General features: G+C 44.1%; 1 protein-coding gene across 2 annotated transcripts in view; it reads right to left on the bottom strand.

Moving 5' to 3' along the window:
- Positions 1-26,104, bottom strand: part of fap (fibroblast activation protein, alpha) — a 179,839-nt gene that overhangs the window by 43,792 nt on the left and 109,943 nt on the right. For both annotated transcript variants that reach the window (XM_072474275.1, XM_072474284.1), the window contains 4 exons: positions 7,963-8,032; positions 6,687-6,881; positions 6,453-6,507; positions 3,608-3,707 (listed from right to left, as the gene is read on the bottom strand). In XM_072474275.1, coding sequence (XP_072330376.1) covers positions 3,608-3,707; positions 6,453-6,507; positions 6,687-6,881; positions 7,963-8,032 — 420 coding nt within the window. The remainder of the gene's footprint in view (positions 1-3,607; positions 3,708-6,452; positions 6,508-6,686; positions 6,882-7,962; positions 8,033-26,104) is intronic.

The following is a 26,104-nucleotide window of genomic DNA, read 5'->3' as shown; positions in this document are numbered from 1 at the left end:
TGCCATGAACCTGGCTGCTGCCACCTTCCCCTGGTGAGCAATCTCCCCCAACAGTTTCCAAAACGGTAAATCTGTTTTGGAGGGAGATGACCGCAGCGGATCCCTGCACTGCCTTCCTACTCTTCCTCTGTCTGTTGGTCACCCATTCCCTATCTGCATCAGTAATTTTAATCTGTGGTGTGACCAACTCACTGAATGTGCTATCCACAACTTCCTCAGCATCGCGGATGCTCCAAAGTGAGTCCATCCGCAGCTCCAGAGCCGTCAAGCGGTCTAACAGGAGCTGCAGTTGGACACACTTCTTGCAGATGAAGGAGTCAGGGACACCAGAAGGGTCCCTGAATTGCCACATCTCACAAGAGGAGCATGACACGGGTCTGAGCTCTCCTGCCATGACTTAAACCTGAAGTTAAATTTGAACTACACTACACAGCTAAGAGAAAGTCAAAGAGAGAAAAGATAAAAAAATCACTTACCAGTCACAAGCCAATCACTTACCTGCTGGCTGTGATGTAATTGCTCCCGAGACTCCCTCACAAGTCTGCTTCTCTGCACCTCCTTGAGATGAGCGCCAAATTCCCTTAACCAGCTAATTAATTTACTTAATCAATTGTTGGGTTTTTTTTGGGAAACTCAACCCCAAACACCAAACTCCAAAAAACACAGCCCTCACTCACCTCTTACCCGAACTCAGCCTTACCCAAACTCAGATACACTCTGTTTGCTTCCAGCACTCTGTTTCTAAAGGCACTTCAGCCACACCTTTTGTATCCTTCCTGATTTACAGTCAGCCAATAGGCCTACTCCCGGAACTGAACTGCCGAAACTAACAGCTGACCTGCAAGGTAAGGAAGTTTTTAAACAGTACTTACCTCTCCCAGCACCACTTGCTCACTGTGGCCGCTCCCGAAACTGCACTGCCGAAACTAACTGATGCAATGTATAATGATGTGGAGATGCCGGCGTTGGACTGGGGTGAGCACAGTACGAAGTCTTACAACACCAGGTTAAAGTCCAACAGGTTTGTTTCGATGTCACTAGCTTTCGGAGCGCTGCTCCTTCCTCAGGTGAATGAAGAGGTCTGTTCCAGAAACACATATATAGACAAATTCAAAGATGCCAAACAATGCTTGGAATGCGAGCATTAGCAGGTGATTAAATCTTTACAGATCCAGAGATGGGGTAACCCCAGGTTAAAGAGGTGTGAATTGTACCAAGCCAGGACAGTTGGTAGGATTTTGCAGGCCAGATGGTGGGGGATGAATGTAATGCGACATGAATCCCAGGTCCCGGTTGAGGCCGCACACATGAGTGTGGCCTCAACCGGGACCTGGGATTCATGTCGCATTACATTCATCCCCCACCATCTGGCCTGCGAAATCCTACCAACTGTCCTGGCTTGGTACAATTCACACCTCTTTAACCTGGGGTTACCCCATCTCTGGATCTGTAAAGATTTAATCACCTGCTAATGCTCGCATTCCAAGCATTGTTTGGCATTTTTGAATTTGTCTATATATGTGTTTCTGGAACAGACCTCTTCATTCACCTGAGGAAGGAGCAGCGCTCCGAAAGCTAGTGACATCGAAACAAACCTGTTGGACTTTAACCTGGTGTTGTAAGACTTCGTGCAATGTATAATGTTAAAGTAAAAGTTCATATTCTTCAAGCACCCATGGGCCGGATTTTGGTTTAGGTCAGGACCCCTATGACAGGTCAAATCGAAGGTAAGACCTCACCCTACTGGAAATAGTCACAGGCCAGCGATTTTCCCTGGATTGCCTAGTTAGTGGCCAGTGGGCTTGCCATCCAAAAGGATGATAGGTGGGCTTTCAAAGTTAGGGGGCCAGTGGGAGGCACACCAGTACAGAAGAGGCTGCGTATGGTTGTGACCGGTAAGGGAGCAAGCGGGTGCCTCCATCTTGATGTGTCCCCTAGGCAATTTGAAATCTTAAAACAGATAGCCACAGCTGCAGGATAACCACCTCCTCCACATGGCAGCCTGAACCTGAAGCTGAGGCCAGGCAGGCAGGGCTGGGCCTCAATCCCCCCTCCTCGGCCCACAATTACCCAGTCTCTGCCGTGTGAGGCCACCTTCAGGCCCAGCACCTTTAGGGACCCGCAAGCTAACTGGAAAATTCCAGTCAGCCTCCGACAAGGAAGGTGACTTAACCATCTTAATTGGCTACCTGCCCATGCCCAGAATTCTGCCCCACAGTCCTGCTTCTGGTAAATGGCCCAGATGGGGAGCTGCTGGATCAAATTTTCATGCCCTTTCATTTGCAAAATTCTGATCCATGAAACTGGATCCTCCTTAAAAATACACCATCAAGGCGGTACATGGTGCTGGGGACCTGGGTTCGAATCCCAGCCCTGGGCCACTGTCCTTGTGGAGTTTGCACATTCTCCAAACTTTGCAAACTCAACACGGACAGTGACTGCGTGGGTTTCACCCCCCCACAACCCAAAGATGTGCAGGTTAGGTAGATTGGCCATGCTAAATTGCCCCTTAATTGGGAAAAAAATAAATAACTGGGTATTCTAAATTTATTTTAAAAAATACGCCATCAATTTAGTGCCTTCATAATTTGCATATTATATACTTGAAAGCTTTCATGCAAGACATTTTTCCCTCTTAAAGCCAATGAAAAAATGCTGGGTATACCCACAGCTTAAAACAAAAACTCATGTAATGACTTGAATTCATACAGTTTAAGCTTATATTCATGCCCATTCCTGAGTTAGAACATAGAACAGTCCAGCACAGTACAGGCCCTTCAGCCCACGATGTTGTGCCGACCATTTATCCTAATCTAAGATCAACCTAAGCTAAACCCCTTCAATTTACTGCTGTCCATGTGCCTGTCTAAGAGTCGCTTAAATGTCCCTAATGATTCTGACTCCACCACCTCTGCTGGCAGTGCATTCCACACACCCACCACTCTCTGTATAAAGAACCTACCTCTGACAACTCCCCTATACCTTCCTCCAATCACCTTAAAATTATGTCCGCTCATGACAGCCATTTCCACCCTGGGAAAAAGTCTCTGGCTATCCACTCTATCCATGCCTGTACCCTCTCCAAAGCATCCACATCCTTCCTATAATGAGGCGACCAGAACTGGACACAATATTCCAAGTGTGGTCTAACTAGAGTTTTATAAAGCTGCAGCAAAACCTCGCGGCTCTTAAACTCAACCCACCTGTTAATGAAAGCCAACACACCATACGCCTTCTTAACAACCCTATCAACCTGGGTGGCAACTTTGAGGGATCTATGTACGTGGACCCCAAAACTAGTTGTCTAGTTTTGGAAGATAGACCAGCTTTTTGAAGCTGTTTTTCAACTTTTGTTAGGTTTGTAAGTTGCATAAATCTTACCAAAAAACACAAGCATTTCCCCCCCCAGGTTCCACTTTAGGAAATTGGAAGTAAATTCTTCTTTTGGAACTTGCCACCCAACCCATCTCACCAGCAAAATGAGATGCATACCAAGACTGCCAAAGACCTGTATACTTCACAACTGGTCATACATTTGATATTGTATATCTTTACTCAGTATATAAAAGTTATTATGGTTTTCATCTCAACATTTTTCAGAACATACCATAATATGTCCAGTTTGACACGGGGGCAATTGCCATTCCACATTTGAATATCAAACTGCCAGCTCCAAGTACCATAGATGTGACGTATCCTCCATAAGACTAAAGATGATTGAAAGCAATTAGTCACATTTAAGCTACCACATGTTAATTAACAAAAGTAAACAAAATGAGTGAGAGAATGCTCAGATTTGTAATCAAAGACAGGTGAGATAATCAATACTCTGAAACAAATTACTTAATACTATTTAACCAATCACAAAGGCTCTGCAATCAAGAGATTTACATCTGGTTTACAGATGCTAACAAGCCTGCTGGATATTTCCATAATGTTTCTGATTTTGTTTTTGTAGTCAAAAATGTGGGTTGCAGAGTCTTTGGGCCAAGTTATTTTTGAAAACTGCTGTGATTTACTTTCAAAAATTCTATTTTAATGCAACTCTATGTACTTTTCTGAAGGGATTGATGGTCAGGGTGGGTAGAGTCAGCAGCCATGGAGGCAGAGGATAATCCTGGTGTACTAAGAACCATGTCCTCAATTTTTCTATTCCTTCAAATCATGCAGGCATTGTGGACTGATGCATAATGAGAGCATCATGACTGCTTCCTGGACAATAGTATTCATATGAATAATGATTTTCTGTGGTCAGATCTCAAATTCAACAATAAAGGAGCTTTGAGAAAAGCTCTAGACTGGGACTATTCTCATTGGAATTTAGAAGAATGAGGGGGGATCTGATAGGAACATATAAAATTATGAAGACAATAGTTAAGATAAAAGCAGGGAGGTTGTTTCCACTGGCGGGTGAAACTAGAACTCGGGGGCGCAAAATAAGGGGGAGCAGATTTAGGACTGAGTTGAAGAGGAACTTCTTAACCCAAAGGGTTGTAAATTTGTGCAATTCCCTGCCCATTAATCTGTTGAGGCTATCTCGTTGGATGTTTTTAAGGCAAAGATAGATAGATTTTTGAACAGTAAAGGAATTAAGGGTTATGGTGAGCGGGCGGGTAAGTGGAACTGAGTCCAAAAAGATCAGCCAGGATCTTTTTGAATGGCAGAGCAGGCTCGAGGGGCAAGATAGCCTACTCCTGCTCCTAGTTCTTATGTTCTTATGTTGTAAGCAGGCCAACCTATTTCCCCAAGAAATGGTCATTTTATTTGGACGAGTCAGTAATGTAGACAGACCTTGCTCAAACCTGATACATTTGGCAAGGTATCACATTTGAAAAACTTGGGGCGGGATTCTCTACCACCCAGTCTCTACCACCCAGCGGCAGAGGCAGCCCGCCAGCAGGATCTACCAGTCATGCTGTTGGCAACGGGATTTCCCATTGGCAGCACCCCTCCCGCCGAAAAACCCGTGCACCTGCATGGGACCGGAATTTCCTGCCGGCGTGAACAGCCGGTAAATCCTGCCTTTGTTCTATTAAAAGGGAGGAATTTTCCAATCTTCACAGAGACCTACTTTTGCACAGAAAATTATCTGGAGCGGTGAATTGCTATGTATAAGGTCAGAGGACAAGATTCCTAACCTGAGCCTGATTACTAGTGAGGCTCCATGCTCCATAAATGTATTGTATGGGTATCTAACTTAACTAAAAATGCTGCCTTTGGTTATAAAACCTGAAAATATAGCAGAGTGGGGAAAATAGTAATAGACTTCATGACCATATAGACAGACTGGTGGAATGGGTGGACACATGGTGGATGAAATTCAATGTAAAAAAGTATGGGTGATTCCAGGAAAAAATGGGGAGTAAAAATAGATGCAAAATGGTATAGTTTTATAGAGGATGAAAAAGCAGAGAGACCTGTATGAGGTATGCACAAATCTTTGGCCTGATAGGTCAACAAAGCAGTTCATACTGTTTTTGAATCCTCGGCTTCATAAATAGAGGCATCGAGTATGAAAGCCAGGAAATTATACTAAACCTATATAAAACATTCATTCAGCCGTAATTGAGGCAACATTGCTCTCAACTGCAACCTGTAAATTTTCGTGTAAGCCTCACACGAGCCTTCCTGTTTGCACATTCATGGTCGTGTAATACAAATTTAAAAGGGCTGCATACTTAAACAAATTGCCCACACACCCGCCAAAAAGAAAAATGAGAGGGTATGTTCAGCTTCAGATTTTGGTCCAATTCTGGACACCCACACGTTTGGAAGTACCTGAAACCTTTAAGGTTAAAAAAAGTAATTCCAGGATATGGGTGGAGAAAGACTGGGAGAGTAGAACAAACTAGATTTCTTGTTGAAAGAACCAGTGCAAAAGGTTTGGGCCAAATGGTCTCCTTCTCTGCTGCACTATGCTTCTATGAATGTTTTGTCCTATATTCATGTGCTCACTTCCCAACCAGAAAAAACAATGTTAAAAGAAACAAAATGCAGCATATGTACTGCAACCACAGCAAACATGTATTAAATTTGAACATATTTTACCCAGCTGGTGGCAATTGTTTCATGTTTTCAGTGCTAAATTAACTGATTTTTCTGAGTGCTAGGTGGCCTTCAGTGGGAAGAAAGGTCAGGGTTTCCATTTTGATCGCCATTCAGTGACCCTCACAAAATGGTCAGTGCACATGGGAAGGTACGTCAGAACTGAATATATCTTTCTTATTGTTTAATAACTGGCTATTATCATTTTCATGGTGCAGAAAATGAAAGGGAGAGCAAAAATGCCTTTTTTATTCATCTGTCTTGACTAACCAAGTGTCCTGCCGAATTAATATTGTCGCAAGGATGCATCTTGATTTTTTAGCAGTAAGGTAATGCAAAACTTATCCTAATGCACAAAGCATCTGTAAGCAAATCATATTTTTACCACAAATAATTCGAAAACTTACCCATCCCCAAATTGCTATTCGTGTCGCATCAATGAATTCCATTTCAATAAATTTTCTAAAAAGAAGCAAAATATTGCTCAGTTTTTTTGACCAGGTAAGCCAATATTTCAATATTTTCCTCATAGTCAATATTTTAAATATTTTATATTTGTGGAATGCTTGTAACAATGTGTGGTAATAAAAACACAGCGGTAATGCATCATTTATTATTCTTAACTCTGGCTAATTGTGCACCTTGTCGCTCTGATTTGATCGTCCACTTCATAAGTGCCCAGCCTTCGGTATATTGCATGCATTATTTTGTCACCTTGGTAAGCGCTTCCCCTTCCATCAAAGCTGGCAACAATAATCCCCTCTGTGCTGGCAAGGTATGTCGCCCAGTCAGCTGAGAAACGAGCATCAACTTTCTGACTGCCTGGCCCGCCATACCTGAAAACATACAGCAACAAAGTGATCAAATCTTATGAAAATACCATGTGGTCTTCAGTTCCCATAATAGTATCCCACCATTGATATTTTGTAAGCAACAAGCCTAAGTTAATGACTTTCCTTGGCTTTATTATTAGCTTTATATGAAAGTCAAGGAGATTTGCTAGAAAATAATTGAAAATTCTTAGCCAACCAAAGCCTTTAAATTGACAAGTTTTGAGTAACTGGTCCCCATTAACTGAGCAAATTTATCCAATGATGCTGCAGGACAGACTGGATGATATTAAAGCTTCACCACGTTCACTATTACAACATGATTTGCATTGCATTGATAATACTGAAAATGACTCATAGCCTAAGTAATTTAAGTGGTTGGGCTTCATGTCACAGGTTAATTCACACAACTGAGAAGTCAATTGAATGGGAGTGGCTTCAGTGTTTCTTCTGGGCCCAGAGGAGCAATCCTGTCCCTCATCTGTGTAGCAGATGGTGTGCATCAGATCTACACAGATCTGCATGGAAGCAAATAAAGTATTATAAAATCTTACCTTACTGGACTGGGCTCTGAGTGCTGCTCCCATCAGATCGAGCCTGATGAGGAAACCATCACTCTAGCCTTGCTCAGACGTCAAGTCAAAATAGCAGAATGAACCCTGATAACATTATTGGAACCCAATCTGTTTATTTAAGGAGGATCCTTCCAACTAGGGATAACATTTCTGGCAGCCAGATGAGCCAGCAAAACAATGCCATGTCCAGTGCCCCTGTAATGCTGACTGATTTTTGCCAGGTGGAGGAGCAGTGGAGTTCAAATCAAAGACTATGGAGTCAGAACTTAGTTGTGTGTTGTGTGATTAAGTCTGAAGCAATGTGAGGGGATGCACTTTAGTCATTGTTAGAAAGAATCCTTTAGCTCCTACATAGTACAAATCTAGACTTTCAATGCCTATTCTATGCGTAAAATTATTTTGCCAGTCAAAATTAGACATTAGAAGAAATGAGACGAGAGGAATATGTTGTGCCAATTATTGCTTTCATTAGAATTTTTTTAAGGAAGATTAGACTTTGGAATTACACTTACACATCGATGAGAAGAGGATACTTTCTTGATTGATCAAAATGTGGTGGAAGTACCATCTGAAACCAATAATCTGGAAAAAAAAAATTAGTACCACTTAACACAATTGCCATTAACACAGAACACAATTTGTTTTTGAATATGACAGAGATAAAATATCGTCACTTTTTTATTTTTTACTTATCTGACATTAAGCAAATATTGATGATGGACCAACCACTTCCCCGTAGGTACACATGGGCCATTTATTTGTAATTCTTATCAGTGCTCTCAACCTACATATTAAACATTAACCAATTTCCAAACAGAATATTTCGGAAGTGTGTGCTATAGTTTCCTATCAAGCTGTTTTTCTTCGGTGAGTCAAGAACAAATACCATTTTGCCACTTTCGCTGTTTGCCGCATTTTATCCTTGAATTAAATTTACTTTTGGAAGTGTACTGTGATCCTGAGAGATAATCCAAATAATAGTGACTTCAAATGAATAAAGTAAGAAGTGTGTAGCATTTTACAACCTCTTAATATTTGCTTAAAAGTGAAGCTCCGTTCTGGATACTAATGTGGGTAATTGTTCACTTAAATAGAAAACTTGGGCAGTGATGCACACCATCTGCTACACAGACAATGCTTCATATTAAGAGAGGAATTAGGAGGGAAGAGAACATGGGTCATCTCTCAATGAGAAACCACCAAGTTTTGCCCATTTGTTATGAAAAAGAAACACTCACACATAGCACAGGTCTAGATTTTATTGCTGCAAATTTGATGGTCAATTCCCCCCCACCTCCACCCACACTGTACAAATGCAAGGTCAGGTCAGCAATAAGATGTCAACGCACCAGTCTCTGAAATTGTGGAAAGCGAGAGGTCGGGGAAATCGGCAGTCCCGCTGCCATTTTCAATTGACTAATTAACAAGCTTTTGAGCTTGTTGTTGACCCAATTGTCTACATTTTCTTATTGCCCGCTATTTTCCTTAGCTGTTGCATGTGAAAATGTTTTCTCGTCCTTTACGACAGCTATGACGAGGCGACACAAGGGTGGAAGAAAAAACTTGCCATCAGGACAATACATTACATAGCTGCAAGTAGCCACAGATTCTGCAAGTGTAGGTGGCTGCACTGTATGTTTTTTTCTTCAAACTATCTTTTAGATTTTAAAGACTTTAACAAAAATTAAGAGATTCAGAGACCAGGAGGTCTTGTGAACTTGTGACCGACTTCCTGTTTGTAACATTGCCTCTCTGCCAAATGATGTCCCAGCCTCGAGTCCTGATTGGTTATGGAGCCCCTCTTTGACTATTCGCGCTATTGGCCAACTAACACTTGATCTAGTGGGCTGGGGCAGCAAGAATGGGGACAAGCAGACCATTTGGTTTCCGTTCCACCTTCCTCAACTACCAGAAAATGTAAAATCCAGGCTACAGACTTTCCTGAAAGCATAGTTGCTGCATCAGACTGTGGGACCATGTCGATATTGCATAGAATTACATTTACAGTCTAAATGGGATAGAGGCTCAAGGAGCTCTAGCAGTACAGATTTGCATTTCATTGAAATCAGCAAAACTAAACCATACAAAAAGTGGTACAAAACACTGGGGTTCATTTTTAAAGAACATGACTCAAAAAATAATTTGTTAGACTTTACTGTAAGAGACCTTTAAGGGATAGCAGCATGCCATGACTTGCAAGGAAGTGTGGCATGTGATCTAGTCACAGTTTCACTTTGGTCCGTGAGCAAAACACAGAAACCACAGCACTGCGGGTGATGTCTTAAAGTTTACTGCCTTTGCAAAAATGTGCCTGTGTGTCTCGTTTAAATAAATGAACCCACAATGTGTTTACACAGTCGCTTATGAGTGATCGATGCCTTATATCATTATAAAAATATTGTGTACAATTCTGATATATATTACAAAATATTATTGCACACGTTACTAAATAGATAGAGAAATACTGAAGAAAGGACAAAGGGATTTCTAAGGATGATACCCAATTTGAGAGGACACAAACATTGGAAAAAGACTTAATAAGCTGAGACCCTTGGTTCCTTCACCCTCAGATATTTAGAATTTTAAATTTAAACTTGCTCGCTGTGGGCACTTCAATTTTCAAGCACTCTTGTATTTTACATGCAGCCTCATCAGTGCCCACCTCTCCAGTGGGTCTGCTAAGACTTCAAAGTTGCCAGCCCTCTGATTGGATTTATCTACATCCTGTCCGCACTCCTTCATTGCATGACAATGCCCGCCACCCCCCTCCACGTCGTATTTCATCCTGACGTCAGAGTCCCAAAGCCAGAGGTAAAATCCAACCTCATTGTATGAAGTTACCATATGGAAGCTTCCTGAATAAATATCACATTAAATATAGCCTGTTTGAACGAATAAGATAGCACAAAAAATTATTTTCTTATGACAATCATTAATCTCTGAATAGTTTTAAACAAATTAATAGCATAAAATGACTGTCCCCAATTGCACCCTATCCTGCTTCCGTCGACCAAAATGGCTTGCTCCCTGACTGAATTCAGAATCTGATTGCCCATCTTCCCCTCCGAGTCCAGGTTATCTCAGCATTGAAAATGGAAATATCATTCATTGCAATGTCCCAGATAATCAAATAAGTGTTGTTGGCAACTGTATTATCTGTGGAAATGAGTTGCCAGCGGTTCCCTTTCTGAGCTGGAGTAGTTGAGTGGCGTGGCAGGACCATAAATCTTAGTTAAAAATTATTTGCGCTATGAAATGCTGGCTCGAACATTCTGCCACCAGTTGAATTGGAAACTAATATAACAATGCAGCAATCTTTTGAAACTCAGAGCAAGATTGAAACACAGAGACAGAGAAAATAGAAGCAGGCAGTGGCCATTCGTCCCTTTGAGCCGGTTCCATCATTCATTATGACCATGGCTGATCATCAAGTTCAATACTCTGATCCTGCTTTCCCCCATATCCCTTCACCCCTTTAGCTCCAAGAGCAAAATCCAATTCCTTCTTGGAATTTTACAGCATTTTGGCCTCAACTACATTTTGTAGTAGTGAATTCTACAGATTCACCACTTTCTGGATCAAGAATTCTCTCCTCACCTCAGTCCTAGAAGGTTTACCCCTTATCCTCAATCTATGACGCCTAGTTCTGGACTCCTCCACCATCGGGAACATTCTTTCTGAATCTACCCAGTCTAATCCTGTTACAGTTTTATAAGTTCCTATGAAATCCCCGCTCACTCTTCTAAACTCCAATGAATATAATCCTAACTGATTTAGTCTCTCCTCATATGACAGGCCCGCCATTCCTGGAATCAGCCTGGTAAATCTTTGCTGCACTCTCTCCATAGCAGGAACATCCTTCCTCAGATAAGGACACCAAAACTGCACACAATATTCCAGGTGTGGCCTCACAAATGACCTATACAATTGCACTAAAACATCTCTATTCCTATACTCAAATTCTCTCGCTATGAAAGCCAACATTCCATTTGCCTTCTTCACTGCTTGCTGTACCTACACTCTTATTTTCCATGACAGATGCACGAGGACACCAAGGTCTCACTGAGTATTCACCTCCCTCAATTTACATCCATTCAAATAATAACCTGCCTTCCTATTTTTGCTACCGAAGCGGATAACCTCACATTTATCCACATTAAACTGCATCTGCCATGCATGTGCCCACTCACTCCAAATCCCACTGAAACATCTCTGCATCCTCCTCACAGCTCACCCTCTCACCCAACTTTGTATCATCTGCAAATTTTGGGGCAAATACATTTAGTTTCCTCGACCAAATCATTAATATATATAATGTGAACAGTTGGGGTCCTAGCACAGATCTCTGCCGTACCTTACTAGTCACTGCCTGCTGTTATGGGCCAGGGTTTAGAGAACTCCAAAGTGTATCATGGAATTCACCTGACCCACAGCTTTTAATGGAGTGTGGTATGGGTAGCACGCGGCCCACTCTACAGGTGTGGTACAGCACAAATCGAAAAGTATTTTTTAAAGCAAAACAATGTTTATTCTATGAACTCAAGTTAACCTTTTTAAAACATACAGTTAACATCTTAGCAACCATCAATTCAAATACAACCCCCAAAGAATACAACACTAAGTAATCCTTAATAAATTCCCAAACAACATCCAGAAGACAAAAGACCCTTTTAACACAGAGATCAGGTTTAAATTCTCGCATGAGAACAGTTATCCCTTTGAAATCACCCAAATGAACACTCTTTAGCTTGTAGAGAGATCCATGCACATCTGCTGGCTTTCATTGCAGCTCTTCTCTCTGAAAACAAAGCTAAAAACTCACTCTATAGCAGTCTACTCAAAAACGAAAGTAAAGCAGACAGACAGCCTCGCTCCACCCACTCTCTGACATCACCATTTCTTAAAGGTACACCCACTACAGTTATTTGATAAAAACACCCATTTCTTAAAGGTACTCTCACATGACACCTCCCCTCAAGAAAAAAAATAAACCATCAACTTCAAGATGGTTTCATTTTTCACCTTTTCACTATCCTTTAAGAAATGCACACAGTAAATATACTTCTTCGTTACAATAAACAACACACGCAAACAGGTATAATAATATAGTCCATTTTTTTTGTTCTTCTTCCTCCAACTGGAATCATTTCTTAAAGGTACACCCACTAAAGTTATTCGATAAAAACAGCCATTTCTTAAAGGTACTCTCACATGACACTGCCAGTCAGAAAAAGACCCATTATTCCAACTTTATGCTTCCTGTCTGCAACCAGCTTTCTATCCATCTCAAGCCACTACCCGTAATTGCATGCGCTTTAACTTTAATAGTAATCTGCTTTGTGAGACCTTGTCAAAATAGTTCTGGAAGTCAAAATAAACTATATTATTGGTTCTCCCTGTTTAACTATACGAGTTACATCTTCAAAGAATTCTAATAGATTTATCAAGCATGATTTTCCTTTCATAAATCTACGCTGACTTTGTCTGATTACACCACGGCTTTACAAATGCTGTGCTATGAAATCCTTGATAATTGATTCCAGTAACTTCCCGACTACCGATGTTAGGCTCACTGGTCTGTAGTTCCGTGTTTTCTCTCTTTAATAGCGGGGTTACATTCGCTATCCTCCAATCTGTAGGAACCATTCCAGAGTCGAAAGAACTTTACAAAACGACCACCAATGGATCTACTATTTCGAGGGCCACGCTGTTGGGGAGGGTTTAAACTAATGTGGCAGGGGGATGGAACCAAATGAGGAGGTTAGTGGACAGTGAGGAGGTAGTAACTAAAGCCTGTAAGGAACTAGATCATGAAGTCAGCGTGACTAAGGGGAAGAGTAGGCAGGGAGCAGACAATAAACGCAAAGGGACTGGTGGTCTGAGGTGCATTTGTTTTAATGCAAGAAGTGTAGTAGGTAAGACAGATGAACTTAGGGCTCGGATTAGTACCTGGGAGTATGATGTTCTTGCTATTACTGAAACTCGGTTGAGGGAAGGGCATGATTGGCAACTAAATATCCCAGGATATCGATGCTTCAGACGGGATAGAGAGGGAGGTAAAAGGGGTTGAGGAGTTGCATTACTGGTCAGAGAGGATATCACAGCTGTGCTGAAGGAGGGCACTGTGGAGGACTCGAGCAGTGAGGCAATATGGGCAGAGCTCAGAAATAGGAAGGGTGCGGTAACAATGTTGGTGCTGTACTACAGACCTCCCAACAGCGAGCGTGAAATAGAGGTACAAATATATAAACAGATTATGGAAAGATGTAGGAGCAACAGGGTGGTGGTGATAGGAGATTTTTATGTTTCCCAACATTGACTGGGATACACTTAGTGTCAGAGGTCTAGATGGAGCAGAATTTGTAAGGAGCATCCAGGAGGGTTTTCTAGAGCAGTATTAAATAGTCCAACTCAGGATGGGGCCATACTGGACCTGGTGTTGGGAAATGAGTCCGGCCAGATGGTTGAAGTTTCAGTCGGGGATTATTTTGGGAATAGTGATCACAATTCCGTAAGTTTTAGAATACTCATGGACAAAGACGAGAGTGGTCCTAAAGGAAGAGTGCTAAATTGGGCGAAGGCCAACTATACCAAAATTCGGCAGGAGCTGGGGAATGTGGATTGGGAGCAGCTGTTTGAAGGTAAATCCACATTTGATATTTGGGAGGCTTTTAAAGAGAGGTTGATTAGAGTGCAGGACAGACATGTCCCTGTGAAAATGAGGGATAGAAATGGCAAGATTAGGGAACCATGGATGACAGGTGAAATTATGAGACCAGCTAAGAGGAAAAAGGAAGCATATAAGGTCTAGGCGACTGAAGACAGTCGAAGTTTTGGAAGAATATCGGGAATGTAGGACCAATTTGAAATGAGGAATCAAGAGGGCTAAAAGGGGTCATGAAATATCTTTAGCAAACAGGGTTAAGGAAAATCCCAAAGCCTTTTATTCATATATAAGGAGCAAGAGGGTAACTAGAGAAAGGGTTGGCCCACTCAAGGACAAAGGAGGAAAGTTATGTGTGGAGACAGAGAAAATGAGTGAGATTCTTAACAAGTACTTTGCATCGGTATTCACCGAGGAGAGGGACATGATGGATGTTGAGGTTAGAGATAGATGTTTGATTACTCTAGATCAAGTCAGCATAAGGAGGGAGGATGTGTTGGGTATTCTAAAAGGCATTAAGGTGGACACGTCCCCAGGTCCGGATGGGATCTATCCCAGGTTACTGAGGGAAGTGAGAGAGGAAATAGCTGGGGCCTTAACAGATATCTTTGCAGCATCCTTGAACACGGGTGAGCTACCAGAGGACTGGAGAATTGCTAATGTTGTCCCTTTGTTTAAGAAGGGAAGCAGGGATAATCCAGGGAATTATAGACCTGTGATCTTGACGTCAGTGGTAGGGAAGCTGCTGGAGAAGATACTGAGGGATAGGATCTATTCCCATTTGGAAGAAAATGGGCTTATCAGTCATAGGCAACATGGTTTTGTGCAGGGAAGGTCATGTCTTACCAACTTAATAGAATTATTTGAGGAAGTGACAAAGTTGATTGATGAGGGAAGGGCTGTAGATGTCATATACATGGACTTCAGTAAGGCATTTGATAAGGTTCCCCATGACAGGCTGATGGAGAAAGTGAAGTCTCATGGGGTCCAGGGGTGTACTAGCTAGATGGATAAAGAACAGGAGACAGAGAGTAGTAGTGGAAGGGAGTTTCTCAAAATGGAGAACTGTGACCAGTGGTGTTCCACAGGGATCCGTGCTGGGACCACTGTTGTTTGTGATATATATAAATGATCTGGAGGAAGGTATAGGTGGTCTGATTAGCAGGTTTGCAGATAACACTAAGATTGGTGGAGTAGCAGATAGTGAAGGGGACTGTCAGAGAATACAGCAGAATATAGATAGATTGGAGAGTTGGGCGGAGAAATGGCAGATGGAGTTCAATCCGGGCAAATGCAAGGTGATGCATTTTGGAAGATCCAATTCAAGAGCGAACTACACGGTAAATGTAAAAGCTCTGTGGAAAATTGATGTACAGAGAGATCTGGGTGTTCGGGTTCATTGTACCCTGAAGGTGGCTGCACAGGTTGATACTGTGGTCAAGAAGGCATACGGCATGCTTTCCTTCATCGGAAGGGGTATTGAGTACAAGAGTGGGCAGGTCATGTTACAGTTGTATAAGACTTTGGTTCGGCCACATTTGGAATACTGCGTACAGTTCTAGTCGCCACATTACCAAAAGGATGTGGCTGCTTTGGAGAAGGTGCAGAGGAGGTTCACCAGGATGTTGCCTGATATGGAGGGCACTAGCTATGAAGAGACGTTGAGTAGATTAGGATTATTTTCATTAGAAAGACGGAGGTTGAGGGGGGACCTCATTAAGGTCTACAAAATCATGAGAGGTATAGACAGGGTAGATAGCAAGAAGCTTTTTCCCAGAGTGGGGGACTCAATTACTCGGGGTCATGAGTTCAAGGTGAGAGGGGAAAAGTTTAAGGGAGATATGCGTGGAAAGCTCTTTACGCAGAGGGTGGTGGGTGCCTGGAACGCATTGCCGGCGGAGGTGGTAGAGGCGGGCACGATTGCGTCATTTAAGATGTATCTAGACAGATACATGAATGGGCAGGGAGCAGAGGGATACAGATCGTTAGAAAATAGGCGACAGTTTTAGATAGAGGATCTGGACCGGCGAAGGCTTGGAGGGCCGAAGGGCCTGTTCCTGTGCTGTAATTTTTCTTTGTTCTTTGTTCCTTAAGTACTCTGGAATGAAGATTATCAGGCCCTGGAAATTTGACCGCCTTCAACCCCATTAATTTCCCCCAAACCATTTCTTTACTAATACTAATTTCCTTCAGCTCCTCACTAAAACTTGTGTTTCTCAAAACTTCCGGTACATTATTCATGTCTTCCTTTGTGAAGATAGAAGCAAAATACGAATTTAGTTCCTCAGCCATTTCTTTGTTCCCTGTTATGAATTCCCATTTCTGACTGTAAGTGGCCAACATTATTTTTTATGAATCTTGTTCTCTTTAGATACCTACAGAAACTTTTACAGTCAGTTTTTCTGTTCCCCGCTATTTTACTTTCAAATTATATTTTCCCCTTCTCAATCAATCCCTTGGTCTACCTTTGCTGAATTTTAAACTGTTCCCAATCCTCAGGTGAATTGCTATTTTTTGCTAATTTGTATGCCTCTTCTTTGAATCCAATACTATCTCTAATATCCCTTGTAAGCCACAGTACCCTTTTTACTCTTGCGCCAAATAGGAATAGACAACTTTTGAAGGTCACCTATTTGTTCCTTGAATGCCTGCCATCGCCTGTCCACTGTCCTTCCTTTTAGTAATGCTTCCCAGTCCGTCATAGCCAGTCAATGCCTCATACCATCATAGTAACCTTATTGAGGTTCAGGACCTTGGTCTCAGAATCAACTACCTCACTATTCACCTTGATAAAAGAATGTACCAGATTATGATCACTCACCCCAAGGGTTTTCTCACAACTAGATTGCCAACTAATCCTTTCTCATTGCACAACACCCAGTCCAAGATGGCCTGTCCCCTTGTTAGTTCCTCAACTTACTGCTCCAGAAAACCATCCCGTATACACTCCAGAAACTCCTCCTCTATTGTCCTGTGACTAATTTGAGTCAACCAATCTATATGCAGATTAAGGTAACCCATATTCACAGTTGTTCCTTTATCACATGCATCTCTGATTTCCTCTCTAATGCTATTCCCAACATTACCACTGCAGTTTGGTGGTCTGTATACACTGCGATGAATGTTTTTTGCCACTTGTCTTAACTCGACCCAGACAGATTGCACATCATCCATACTAATATCTTTCCTTGATATTGTATCAATATCTTCTTTAATCAACAATGCACTCCACCACATTTTCTGCTAGGGAGCGGCCGTGATATTCAGAGGGGGATGTCAGTGGCACTCCAATGGGCACATAGTCGATTGCAGGAGTCCCAAAGGCTACGGCGCAGGAGTTGGCGCTGGGAATACACTGCTAGGATGGCGAGTGCAGTGGAAAGCCTGGAGCACAACATCAAGCAGCACGTCTGCTGGAGTCCAAAGTGGTTCTCAGTCCATGACATCCATGGATGAGGACCTCGACAACATGTCTCAGTCGCTGGGGGACTTGTCCCTGGCAGAGGTGGCCTTGCCGGATCGCTGTGGAGCATTCTGAGTCCCAGGTGGGCATTGCCGAGACGCTCCAGAGCATGTCCCAGTTGCTGAGGAACATGTCCCAGATGCAGGTGGATATTGCGAGGCACTGCAGAGCATGGCCAGTCACATAGGGGCATCGCTGAGGGCATCAACACCAAGGTGCAGACAATGGGGAACTGTGGGCTGGCAGAACCATATGATGCAGAGCCTCTGGAGCTGTATCCAACTGTCCTTCTTTCCCAAGGTGACCCCCAGGGCCTACGGGCACTGACAGGAGGTGGGAGCGCTGGACGGCTGACCCGGACACCCCTGCAGGGAGACGACGGTGGTCACCAGCGCTCATGAGCCCCTCCTGACAACGAAGCATCTCGGGGACTGCGAGCGGAACTGGATAACACAGCGAGGCATGTGCCTCTGACAAGCTGGCTGGAGCACTCCAGGGACATTAAAGGCCATAGGGCGCGTTAAGCTGCAGGCTGCCTCCACCTCTGATGTGCATCCTTGGGACACACCAGGGGATACACCTAGACATAGCGGCAGAGCACGGAGAGATAAACTGATTGAGGATCACTGAGAGGACACGGGGAAGGGGGGGGGGCAGCACCATCGGTAGCTAGGGATAATTAGGGTCATGTTTGTTAACCATTAAAACACATTACACCAGAGAGATGTAAAGCCTCTGTCACATTATGCCGCACAGCGGGCCGGCCTGCACCCGCTCCCCATTTGTCCTCCACCCTCCCCCAGCCCCCTGGGCATGGTGGTCCTAGATCTGCCCGCCCTGCTCCAAAGGCACCCTGGGAGGGTGGGACAGGGCAGCTGGAAGGGGAGGGGGAAGGAGGAGGGGGTGAGATGACAGACAAAGCCACTTCCTATAAGACGTGGGTGAGGATGAGGCAGCCCCTGCACCCCACTCGGGCATGCCGGACCGCTGTCCTCCATCCACCGGCTGCTCCCGTGGGTCCTCCCCAGGCTTGTCCTCCAGTCCCTCCTGGTCTGGCTACTCCTTGTCCTCCCCCTCAGACAAGGCTGCATATTCTTCCTCCTCCACCAGGTTGCCCCACTTCTGTGCCAGGTTGTGGAGGGCACAGACCACCACAATGCAGGCAACTCCCGGGGGGGGGGGGGCGGGGTGTACTGCAGTGCTCCACCAGAGTAGTTGAGGCATCAGAACCGTAGTTTAAGCAGTCCGATCATAGAATCTACAATGCAGAAGGAGGCCATTCGGCCCATCGAGTCTGCACCAGCCCTTGGAAAGATCATCCTACCAAAGCCCACATTTATTTTAAAAAATTATAAATTATCCCCTTAACCCAGTAACCTCACCTAACCTTTTTTTGGACACTAAGGGCAATTTTAGCATGGCCAATCCACCTAACCTGCACATCTTTGGACTGTGGGAGGAAGCCGGAGCACCCGGAGGAAACTCACGCAGACAAGGGGAGAACGATGCACTGCTCAATGACAGCCCGGGTGGCCACATGGGCCTTGCTATGTCGGGTCTCCGCATCCATAACTAGACTCCTCATTGGCATCATTAGCCTGGCCCTGATCGAGTGCACCTTAACTCCCAAAAGCTAACTGGTCATCCTGGAGTGTCTTTCAAAGGTTCTGGGAACCTGCGACTGCCTCAGGATGTAGCTAGTGCACACTCCATGGTAAGCGTGCACACGCGAGCATTATCTTGAGGTGGTGGTCGCACAGAAATTGGGCATTCAGGGAGTGGAACCCTGATTTGTGTGCCATCTATGACACCCTGGACCTGGGGCATCCCAGCGACGGCAGAGAATCCTGCTGCCTGGGCATCATGATGGGCCTGGTGCATGTCAAAGTTTATATAGTCAGCTGTCCAGGCAAACTGGGCATCCATGACTTCACAGATGCACTTGTAGGTTGTAGATTGGAATATGCCACATCAAGTCCCCGCTCAAGCCCTGGAATGAATCCGAAGCGTAAAGGTTCAGGGCTGTGGTGACCTTGACGGCCACCAGGAATGGGTTGCCTACTCCTTCATATGGTGCTAAGTCTGCACGGAAATTGCACAGGTACCTCACTGTTTCCTTGTTTAGGTGGCAACTCCTGCGGCACATGCTGTCCACCGTCTCTTCGAATGACCAGCGGCACCTGTGCACCTTGGGCCGTTGCTGGCCTCCCCCTGTGGGCTCCTCCCTGGCCTGATGGTGGCCAGGTCCTCAGGGAGTGAAGCGGGCCTCTGCACATGGGCTGCCACCTCGAGCCTCTGTCAACACTGCTGCCGCCGCCTTCTCCAACATCTGACTGCCTGGACTCCCAGTCTAGTCATCCTGGGGTATCCTTTAAAGGCACCGGGGATCTCCAACTGCCCCAGACTGTAGCTATCATGCACACTCCCTGGGAAGCGTGCACACACGAGTATTATCTTAAAGTGGTGGTGGCACAACAAGTTGGGCATTCAGGGAGTAGAACCCCTTCCTCTTAATGAAGTGTGCAAGGCGCCATGCATGCCATTAATTACCCCTTGGACCTGAGGCATGCCGGCGATGGCGGAGAATTGTGCTCCCACCCACCCCACCCCCACCCCTCCTGCCCCCCACCCATCCGAGCACTGGGGCACCAGCCCTGATGCTCCCGGGCTGACTGCACATTATCCAAGATGGCTACTCACCTCCTCCAATCCCAACAACAGCTATTGCGCTGGTTTCACATTTTTAAATAGGTGTACATGAGGGCGCCTGCATGACCGCTTGCTGGAGAGCCAGTTAGATCACAGGAGGCTGTTAGATCGGGGAGGGGTGGGGGGGGGGGGGGGGTCCTTCCCATTAATGGGATGGAGATTGACCTTAATTGGTAATTGTTGGTTTCCCGCCACGTCGCAACAGGGTCCAAATCTCGCCTACGGGAGTTGGCCAGTTACATCGGAAACCGAACAGCGTCCGGAGCAGTTCCTGATTTTGGACTCTCCTGCGATCTAATGGGCTCGCTCGGATTCGTGCCTGGTGCGGCACGGCTCTTAGGTCGAGCCCACTGTTTTTGCAATGCAAACAGCAGAGCAGCACAAAGCATCCAGTAACCAGAGATATCATGGGGGTATCTCTTCCTCACCAGATGTTTCTGGACCATTTACACATTCGTAATATCTTTATATTAAACTCGCTGTTATTTTGGCAACACATTCTAATATGTCCAAGATTCATGTCCAGTAAATAAGGATACACAAGAATTAGATTGTGAAGAAATTAATATTCTAACCTACTAAGGAGCTGCACTGACACACAAGCATGAACAATAAGAAAGTTCTGAGTTTATTATTGTGCCTGGAACTTATTTACATAAAACCATCATTGTTTGGCATTTCCTGTTTCTTGATGCAGACAGAACGTATATCAACACTCTCCCTGTGAGTACTGCTCCCACTAAGTGCATGAACAGGAATCAGTCCTCAAACATCCAGATTCTCAGGTCAGACTTTAGATAACACGTTGCATAGAAAAGTCATTTTACTTTGCCGCATATCGTACTTCAAAACCTACTTAAGCTTCAAAGCGAAAATAGAATATAGACCGAATGGGATAAATAGGTCAGTAATTGGGAGTACTTCAAACAATCGCAAGAGTATCTAACTTGTACTTCCTTTTTATTGCTACATTTTAATATGAAACAGCTGTATATTCAAAACCGATCTAAATTCCCAGCTGCAGTTTAAACAGGGAATAAGCCATTTAGAAATGTGAGCAAATGAACTGACAAACACATATGAAAAATCATAGACAAGGAAAATCCACCCAGCCTGTTGTTAAACATAATACTAATCATCCAATTACGCCATCTAACCCATCATTTTTACACAGGAAGCCACCTCTGTCTCAAATGTTGATGCTTCAAACAATTTCCCGTGAAATTCCTCCACGCTTCAGGTTTTGCAACAATTCGACCTATGGCAAAATTTCATAATGATAAAGTATCAATGTAAAAGTGTGGTGGACACTGTGGGCTGGATTCACCACAGCCCCGCGGAGAATCCAATTTCACGCCGAAATCGGGCCCGCCGCCGGTCCAACGGTGTGGAACTATCTTGGTATTGCCGGTCGTGATGCTGGCGTGGCGGCTGCGGACTCTCTGGTGGGGGGGCGGCGGGATCGGACTCCGGGGGGCTGGGGGGGCCCTATAGGTGGCCGGGGGTTAGATCCGCGCGGTCAGATGATCAGGCACACGGCCGATCGGGAGGGGGGGGGTCTAATATTTATGTCTGCCTCCAAGGTCTGAGTCTGCAATGACCTACAACTATGAATCCAGTTAACTACTTCAAAGTAATACCTGTTTTCTGTAGGGAATTCAAACCTACTGTTTTTGGTAGAAAAAGGGTGTTTGGCTTATGGATGTTGTTCGGAAAGTTATTAAGGGTTACCTATAGAGTACTGTATCTTTGGGGAGGTATTTGTGTTGGTAATTGAGAAGATGTTTACTGTGTGTTTATAAAATGTTAACTGGATTCATAGAATAACTGGCGCGGCCGCTGGAGGCCTCCGCCATGTGCGTGTGCGGACTCAAAACCGGAAGTGCGGGGGCCCGTATCTGCAGCTAAAGCTGTGTGAATATCTCCAGGTCCCTGCTGGACATTGAATTAGCTGTATTTTTTCCAGGAATCTCTTGAGTAAAACTCCAGCGTTTTATGCTGGCATGGGGACATAGTCCCATTTTGTGAGAATCCAGCACTATGTGCTCAGTCACATTGATACGCTGCCCCATTCTTTCCAGGGAACAAGCAAAAATCAATTAGAATCAGGGTCCCTTAAAGTTAGAATCAGGTGAATTCATAATGGGCAACAAAGAGATGCCAGACCTATTTGAACAATTACTTTAGATCTGTCTTCACTAAGGTGGACACAAATAACCTTCCTGAAATACTCGGGGACAGAGGGTCTAGCGTGAAGGAGGGACTGAAGCAAATCCTTATTAGTCAGGAAATTGGATTGGGGAAACTGATGGGATTAAAACCCAGTAAGCTCCCAGGGCCTGATGCTCTGCATTCCAGAGTACTTAAAGAAGTGGCCCTCGAAATAGTGGACACATTGGTGATCGTTTTCCAGCATTCTATAGACTCTGGAAGAGTTTCAATGGATTGGAGGGTCTTTAATGAAACCCCACGCTTTAAAAAAGGAGGGAGAGAAAACAGGGAATTATAGACCGGTTGGCCTGATATTGGTGGTGAGGAAAATGTTGAAGTCAATTATTAAGGATGAAATAACTGAGAATTTGGAAAGCAGGGACAGGATCGGTCCCAGTCAGCATGGATTCACTAAAGGGAAATCATGCTTGACAAATCTTCTGGAATTTTTTAAAGTTGTAACCAGTAAAGTGGACAAGGTTGAACCAGCGGATGTTGTACATCTGGACTTTTAAAAGGCTTTTGACAAGGTCCCACACAAGAGATTAGTGAGCAAAATTAAAGCTCATGGTATTGGGGATAATCTATTGACATGGATAGAGAACTGGTTGGTAGAGAGGAAGCAGAGTGTGGGAATAAACGGGTCTTTTTCAGAGTGGCAGGCAGTGATTAATGGTGCTGCAGGATTCAGTGCTGGGACCCCAGCTGTTCACAATATACATTAATGATTTGGACAAAAGAATTGTATGTAATATCCCCAAATTTGCAGACGACACTAAGCTGGGTGGCAGTGTGTGCTGTGAGGAGGATGCAAAGAGGCTGCAGGGTGACTTGGACAGGCTGGCTGCGTGGGCAAATACTTGGCAAATGCACTATTGTCATATGAGGGTCCCTTTAAGATAAGTGTGTTTGATCAAATAGCTGCAGTGATGTCACTGTGTGGGTGGAGCTGGGCTGTGATTCTGTCTTTTACTTTCGTTTTGGGCTGGAAGCTGTTTTGTGGTTCTGAGTTTTTTGGTTTTGTTTTCAGTTGGGAGCTGCATTCAAACAAAGAAGGACACATTTTTGGTCTCTCTGTCTCTGCATGCTAAAGAATGCCTCCAGACCACTTGATAACTTCAAAGTACTACCTGTTTTCTGTAGGGAATTCAAACCTACTGTTTTTGGTAGTAAAAAGGGTGTTTGGCTTATGGATGTTGCTAGGAAAGTTATTAGGGTTACCTATAGAGTACTGTATCTTTGGGGGGTATTTGTGTTGGTAATTGATAAGATGTTTACTGTGTGTTTATAAAATGTTAACTGGATTCATAGAATAAACATTGTTTTGTTTAAAAATACTTCAGATCTCTGTTGCATTACATCTGGAAAGTGGATCCTTGTGCTTCTCATAACCAAAATCTATTAAAAGTTGTAGGTCAGGTGAACTCCATGATATACTTTGGTGTTCTCTAAACCCTGGGCCATAATAATATAATGTGGGTAAATGTGAGGTTATCCACTTTGGTGGCAAAAACAGGAAACCAGGTTATTAGGGCTGCACGGTAGCACTGTCACTTCACAGCACCAGGATCTCAGGTTCAATTCCCGGCTTGGGTCACTGTCTGTGTGGAATCTGCAAGTTCTCCCCGTGTCTGCTGGGTTTCCTCTGGGTGCTGCAGTTTCCTCCCACAAGTCCCGAAAGACATACTGTTGTGTGAATTGGACATTCGAAAGTCTCCCTCTGTGTACCCAAACAGGTGCAGGAATGTGGCGACTAAGGGCTTTTCACAGTAACTTCATTGCAGTGTTAATGTAAGCCAAGTTGTGACAATAAAGATTATGATTATTATTATCTGAATGATGGCAATTTAGAAAAATGGGAAGTGCAAGGAGACCTGGTTATGGGGGAAGAGTGGCTGAAGGTTGGCATGTAGGTACAACAGGTGGTAGGGAAAGCTAATGGCCTGATGGTCTTCATAGCAAGAGGATTTGAATATAGAAGTACGGATGTCTAGCTGCAGTTATACAGGCCCTTGGTGAGGCCACACCTTGAATATAGCGTGCAGTTTTGGTCTCTTAGTTTGCGAAAGGGCATTCTTGCTATTGAGGGGATCCAGCGAAGATTCACCAGCCCAATTCCCGAGATGGCAGGACTAACATATGAAGAAAGACTGGATCAACTGGGCTTGTACTCACTGGAGTTTAGAAGAATGAGAGGGGATCTCGTAGAAACATATAAAATCCTGATGGAACTGGAGAGGCTAGATGCGGAAAAACTGTTCCCGATGCTGGGGACGTCCAGAACAAGGGATCACAGCCTAAGGATAAGGAGTAAGCTATACAGGACTGAGATGAAGAAGAACATCTTCTCTCCGAGAGTTGTGAACTTGTGGAATTCTCTACCACAGAGAGCTTTTGGGCCAGTTTGTTAGATATATTCAAGAGGGAGCTGGATGTGGCCCTTGCGGCTACAGGGATCAAGGGGTATGGAGACAAAGTGGGAGTGGGATACTGAATTTTCATGATCAGCCATGATCATACTGAATGACGGTGTAGGCTCAAAGGGCCGAATGGCCTACTCCTGCACCTATTTTCTATGTTTTTATGTTTCTATTTACTGATACTGTAGGTGATTATTACCTCAACTTCTTTGTTCCATATCTCTTGCTACTCGAACAAAGCTATACCAAGCTTGGTCTCGGAAAAATCAATTAACCTAGATTCAGCAGCCTTTGGAGGAGTAAATTCCATGTGGGCGGGATTCTCCGTCCCGCCAGCCCCGTTTTCTGGCGAGGCGTCCCCCGCCAGCAGCAGGATTCTTTATTCCCGCAGCCGGCCAATGTGGTTTTCCTTTGTGGGCCAACCCACGCCGTCGGGAAACATGCGGGCCAACGTAGAATCCCGCAGCACGTTTTTACTATCTTTGGCATGAAAACAATGTTCCTAATTTCAGCCCTAAAAGTCATAATTTTATGTCCTTTCTCTTCTGATTCTTTCAACAAAAGAAGTAGTTTTCTCTATCTTATCAATCTAGAATCATAAAATGATAAAACGCAGAAGGAGCCTGTTTGGGACATCACGCCTGTGCTGTTCGGGCTCTCCGATTAGTCCCACTCCTCTGCTCTTTCCGCATAGCCCTGTAAAATTCTTCCCTTGAGCTATTTATCCAATTCTCCTTTTATGTTCCTATTCAATCTGTTACCATCAGCCCTTGAGCTCATGTTTTCCAGGTCACAATAAAAAGATGATAATGCAGAAATTTTTACCATCTTAGACAATGAGCTGAAAACATACCAAATTTCTAATTAGCTCGTCTTTATTATTAAAACTTGCTGGCAGCCAATTAGCTAAGATTACCACATTGGTTAGTTTAGTTGTGGTATTCCCTTTAAAATGTTGTTGTTGCGCCCGGCTGTTTTTTTTCAGAGCACACTCTCTTTAAGTTTTATCTTGCACTTCTGCATATAAACCAGGCCTGTGCTTAATGAGGAACAGAGAAATAGCTGACCAACTAAATACATTCTTTGTTTCTGTCTTCACAAAGGAGGACAGAAATTACATACCAGAAATGTTGGGGAACACAGGGTGAGGTGAGAGGGAGGAACTGAAGGAGATCAATATTAATAGA

This window comes from Scyliorhinus torazame, chromosome 2 (assembly GCF_047496885.1).
Source record: "Scyliorhinus torazame isolate Kashiwa2021f chromosome 2, sScyTor2.1, whole genome shotgun sequence".
NCBI classification, from domain to species: domain Eukaryota; kingdom Metazoa; phylum Chordata; class Chondrichthyes; order Carcharhiniformes; family Scyliorhinidae; genus Scyliorhinus; species Scyliorhinus torazame.
Note: the sequence above shows the minus strand (reverse complement) of the source record. Positions and strands in the feature narration are given on the sequence as shown.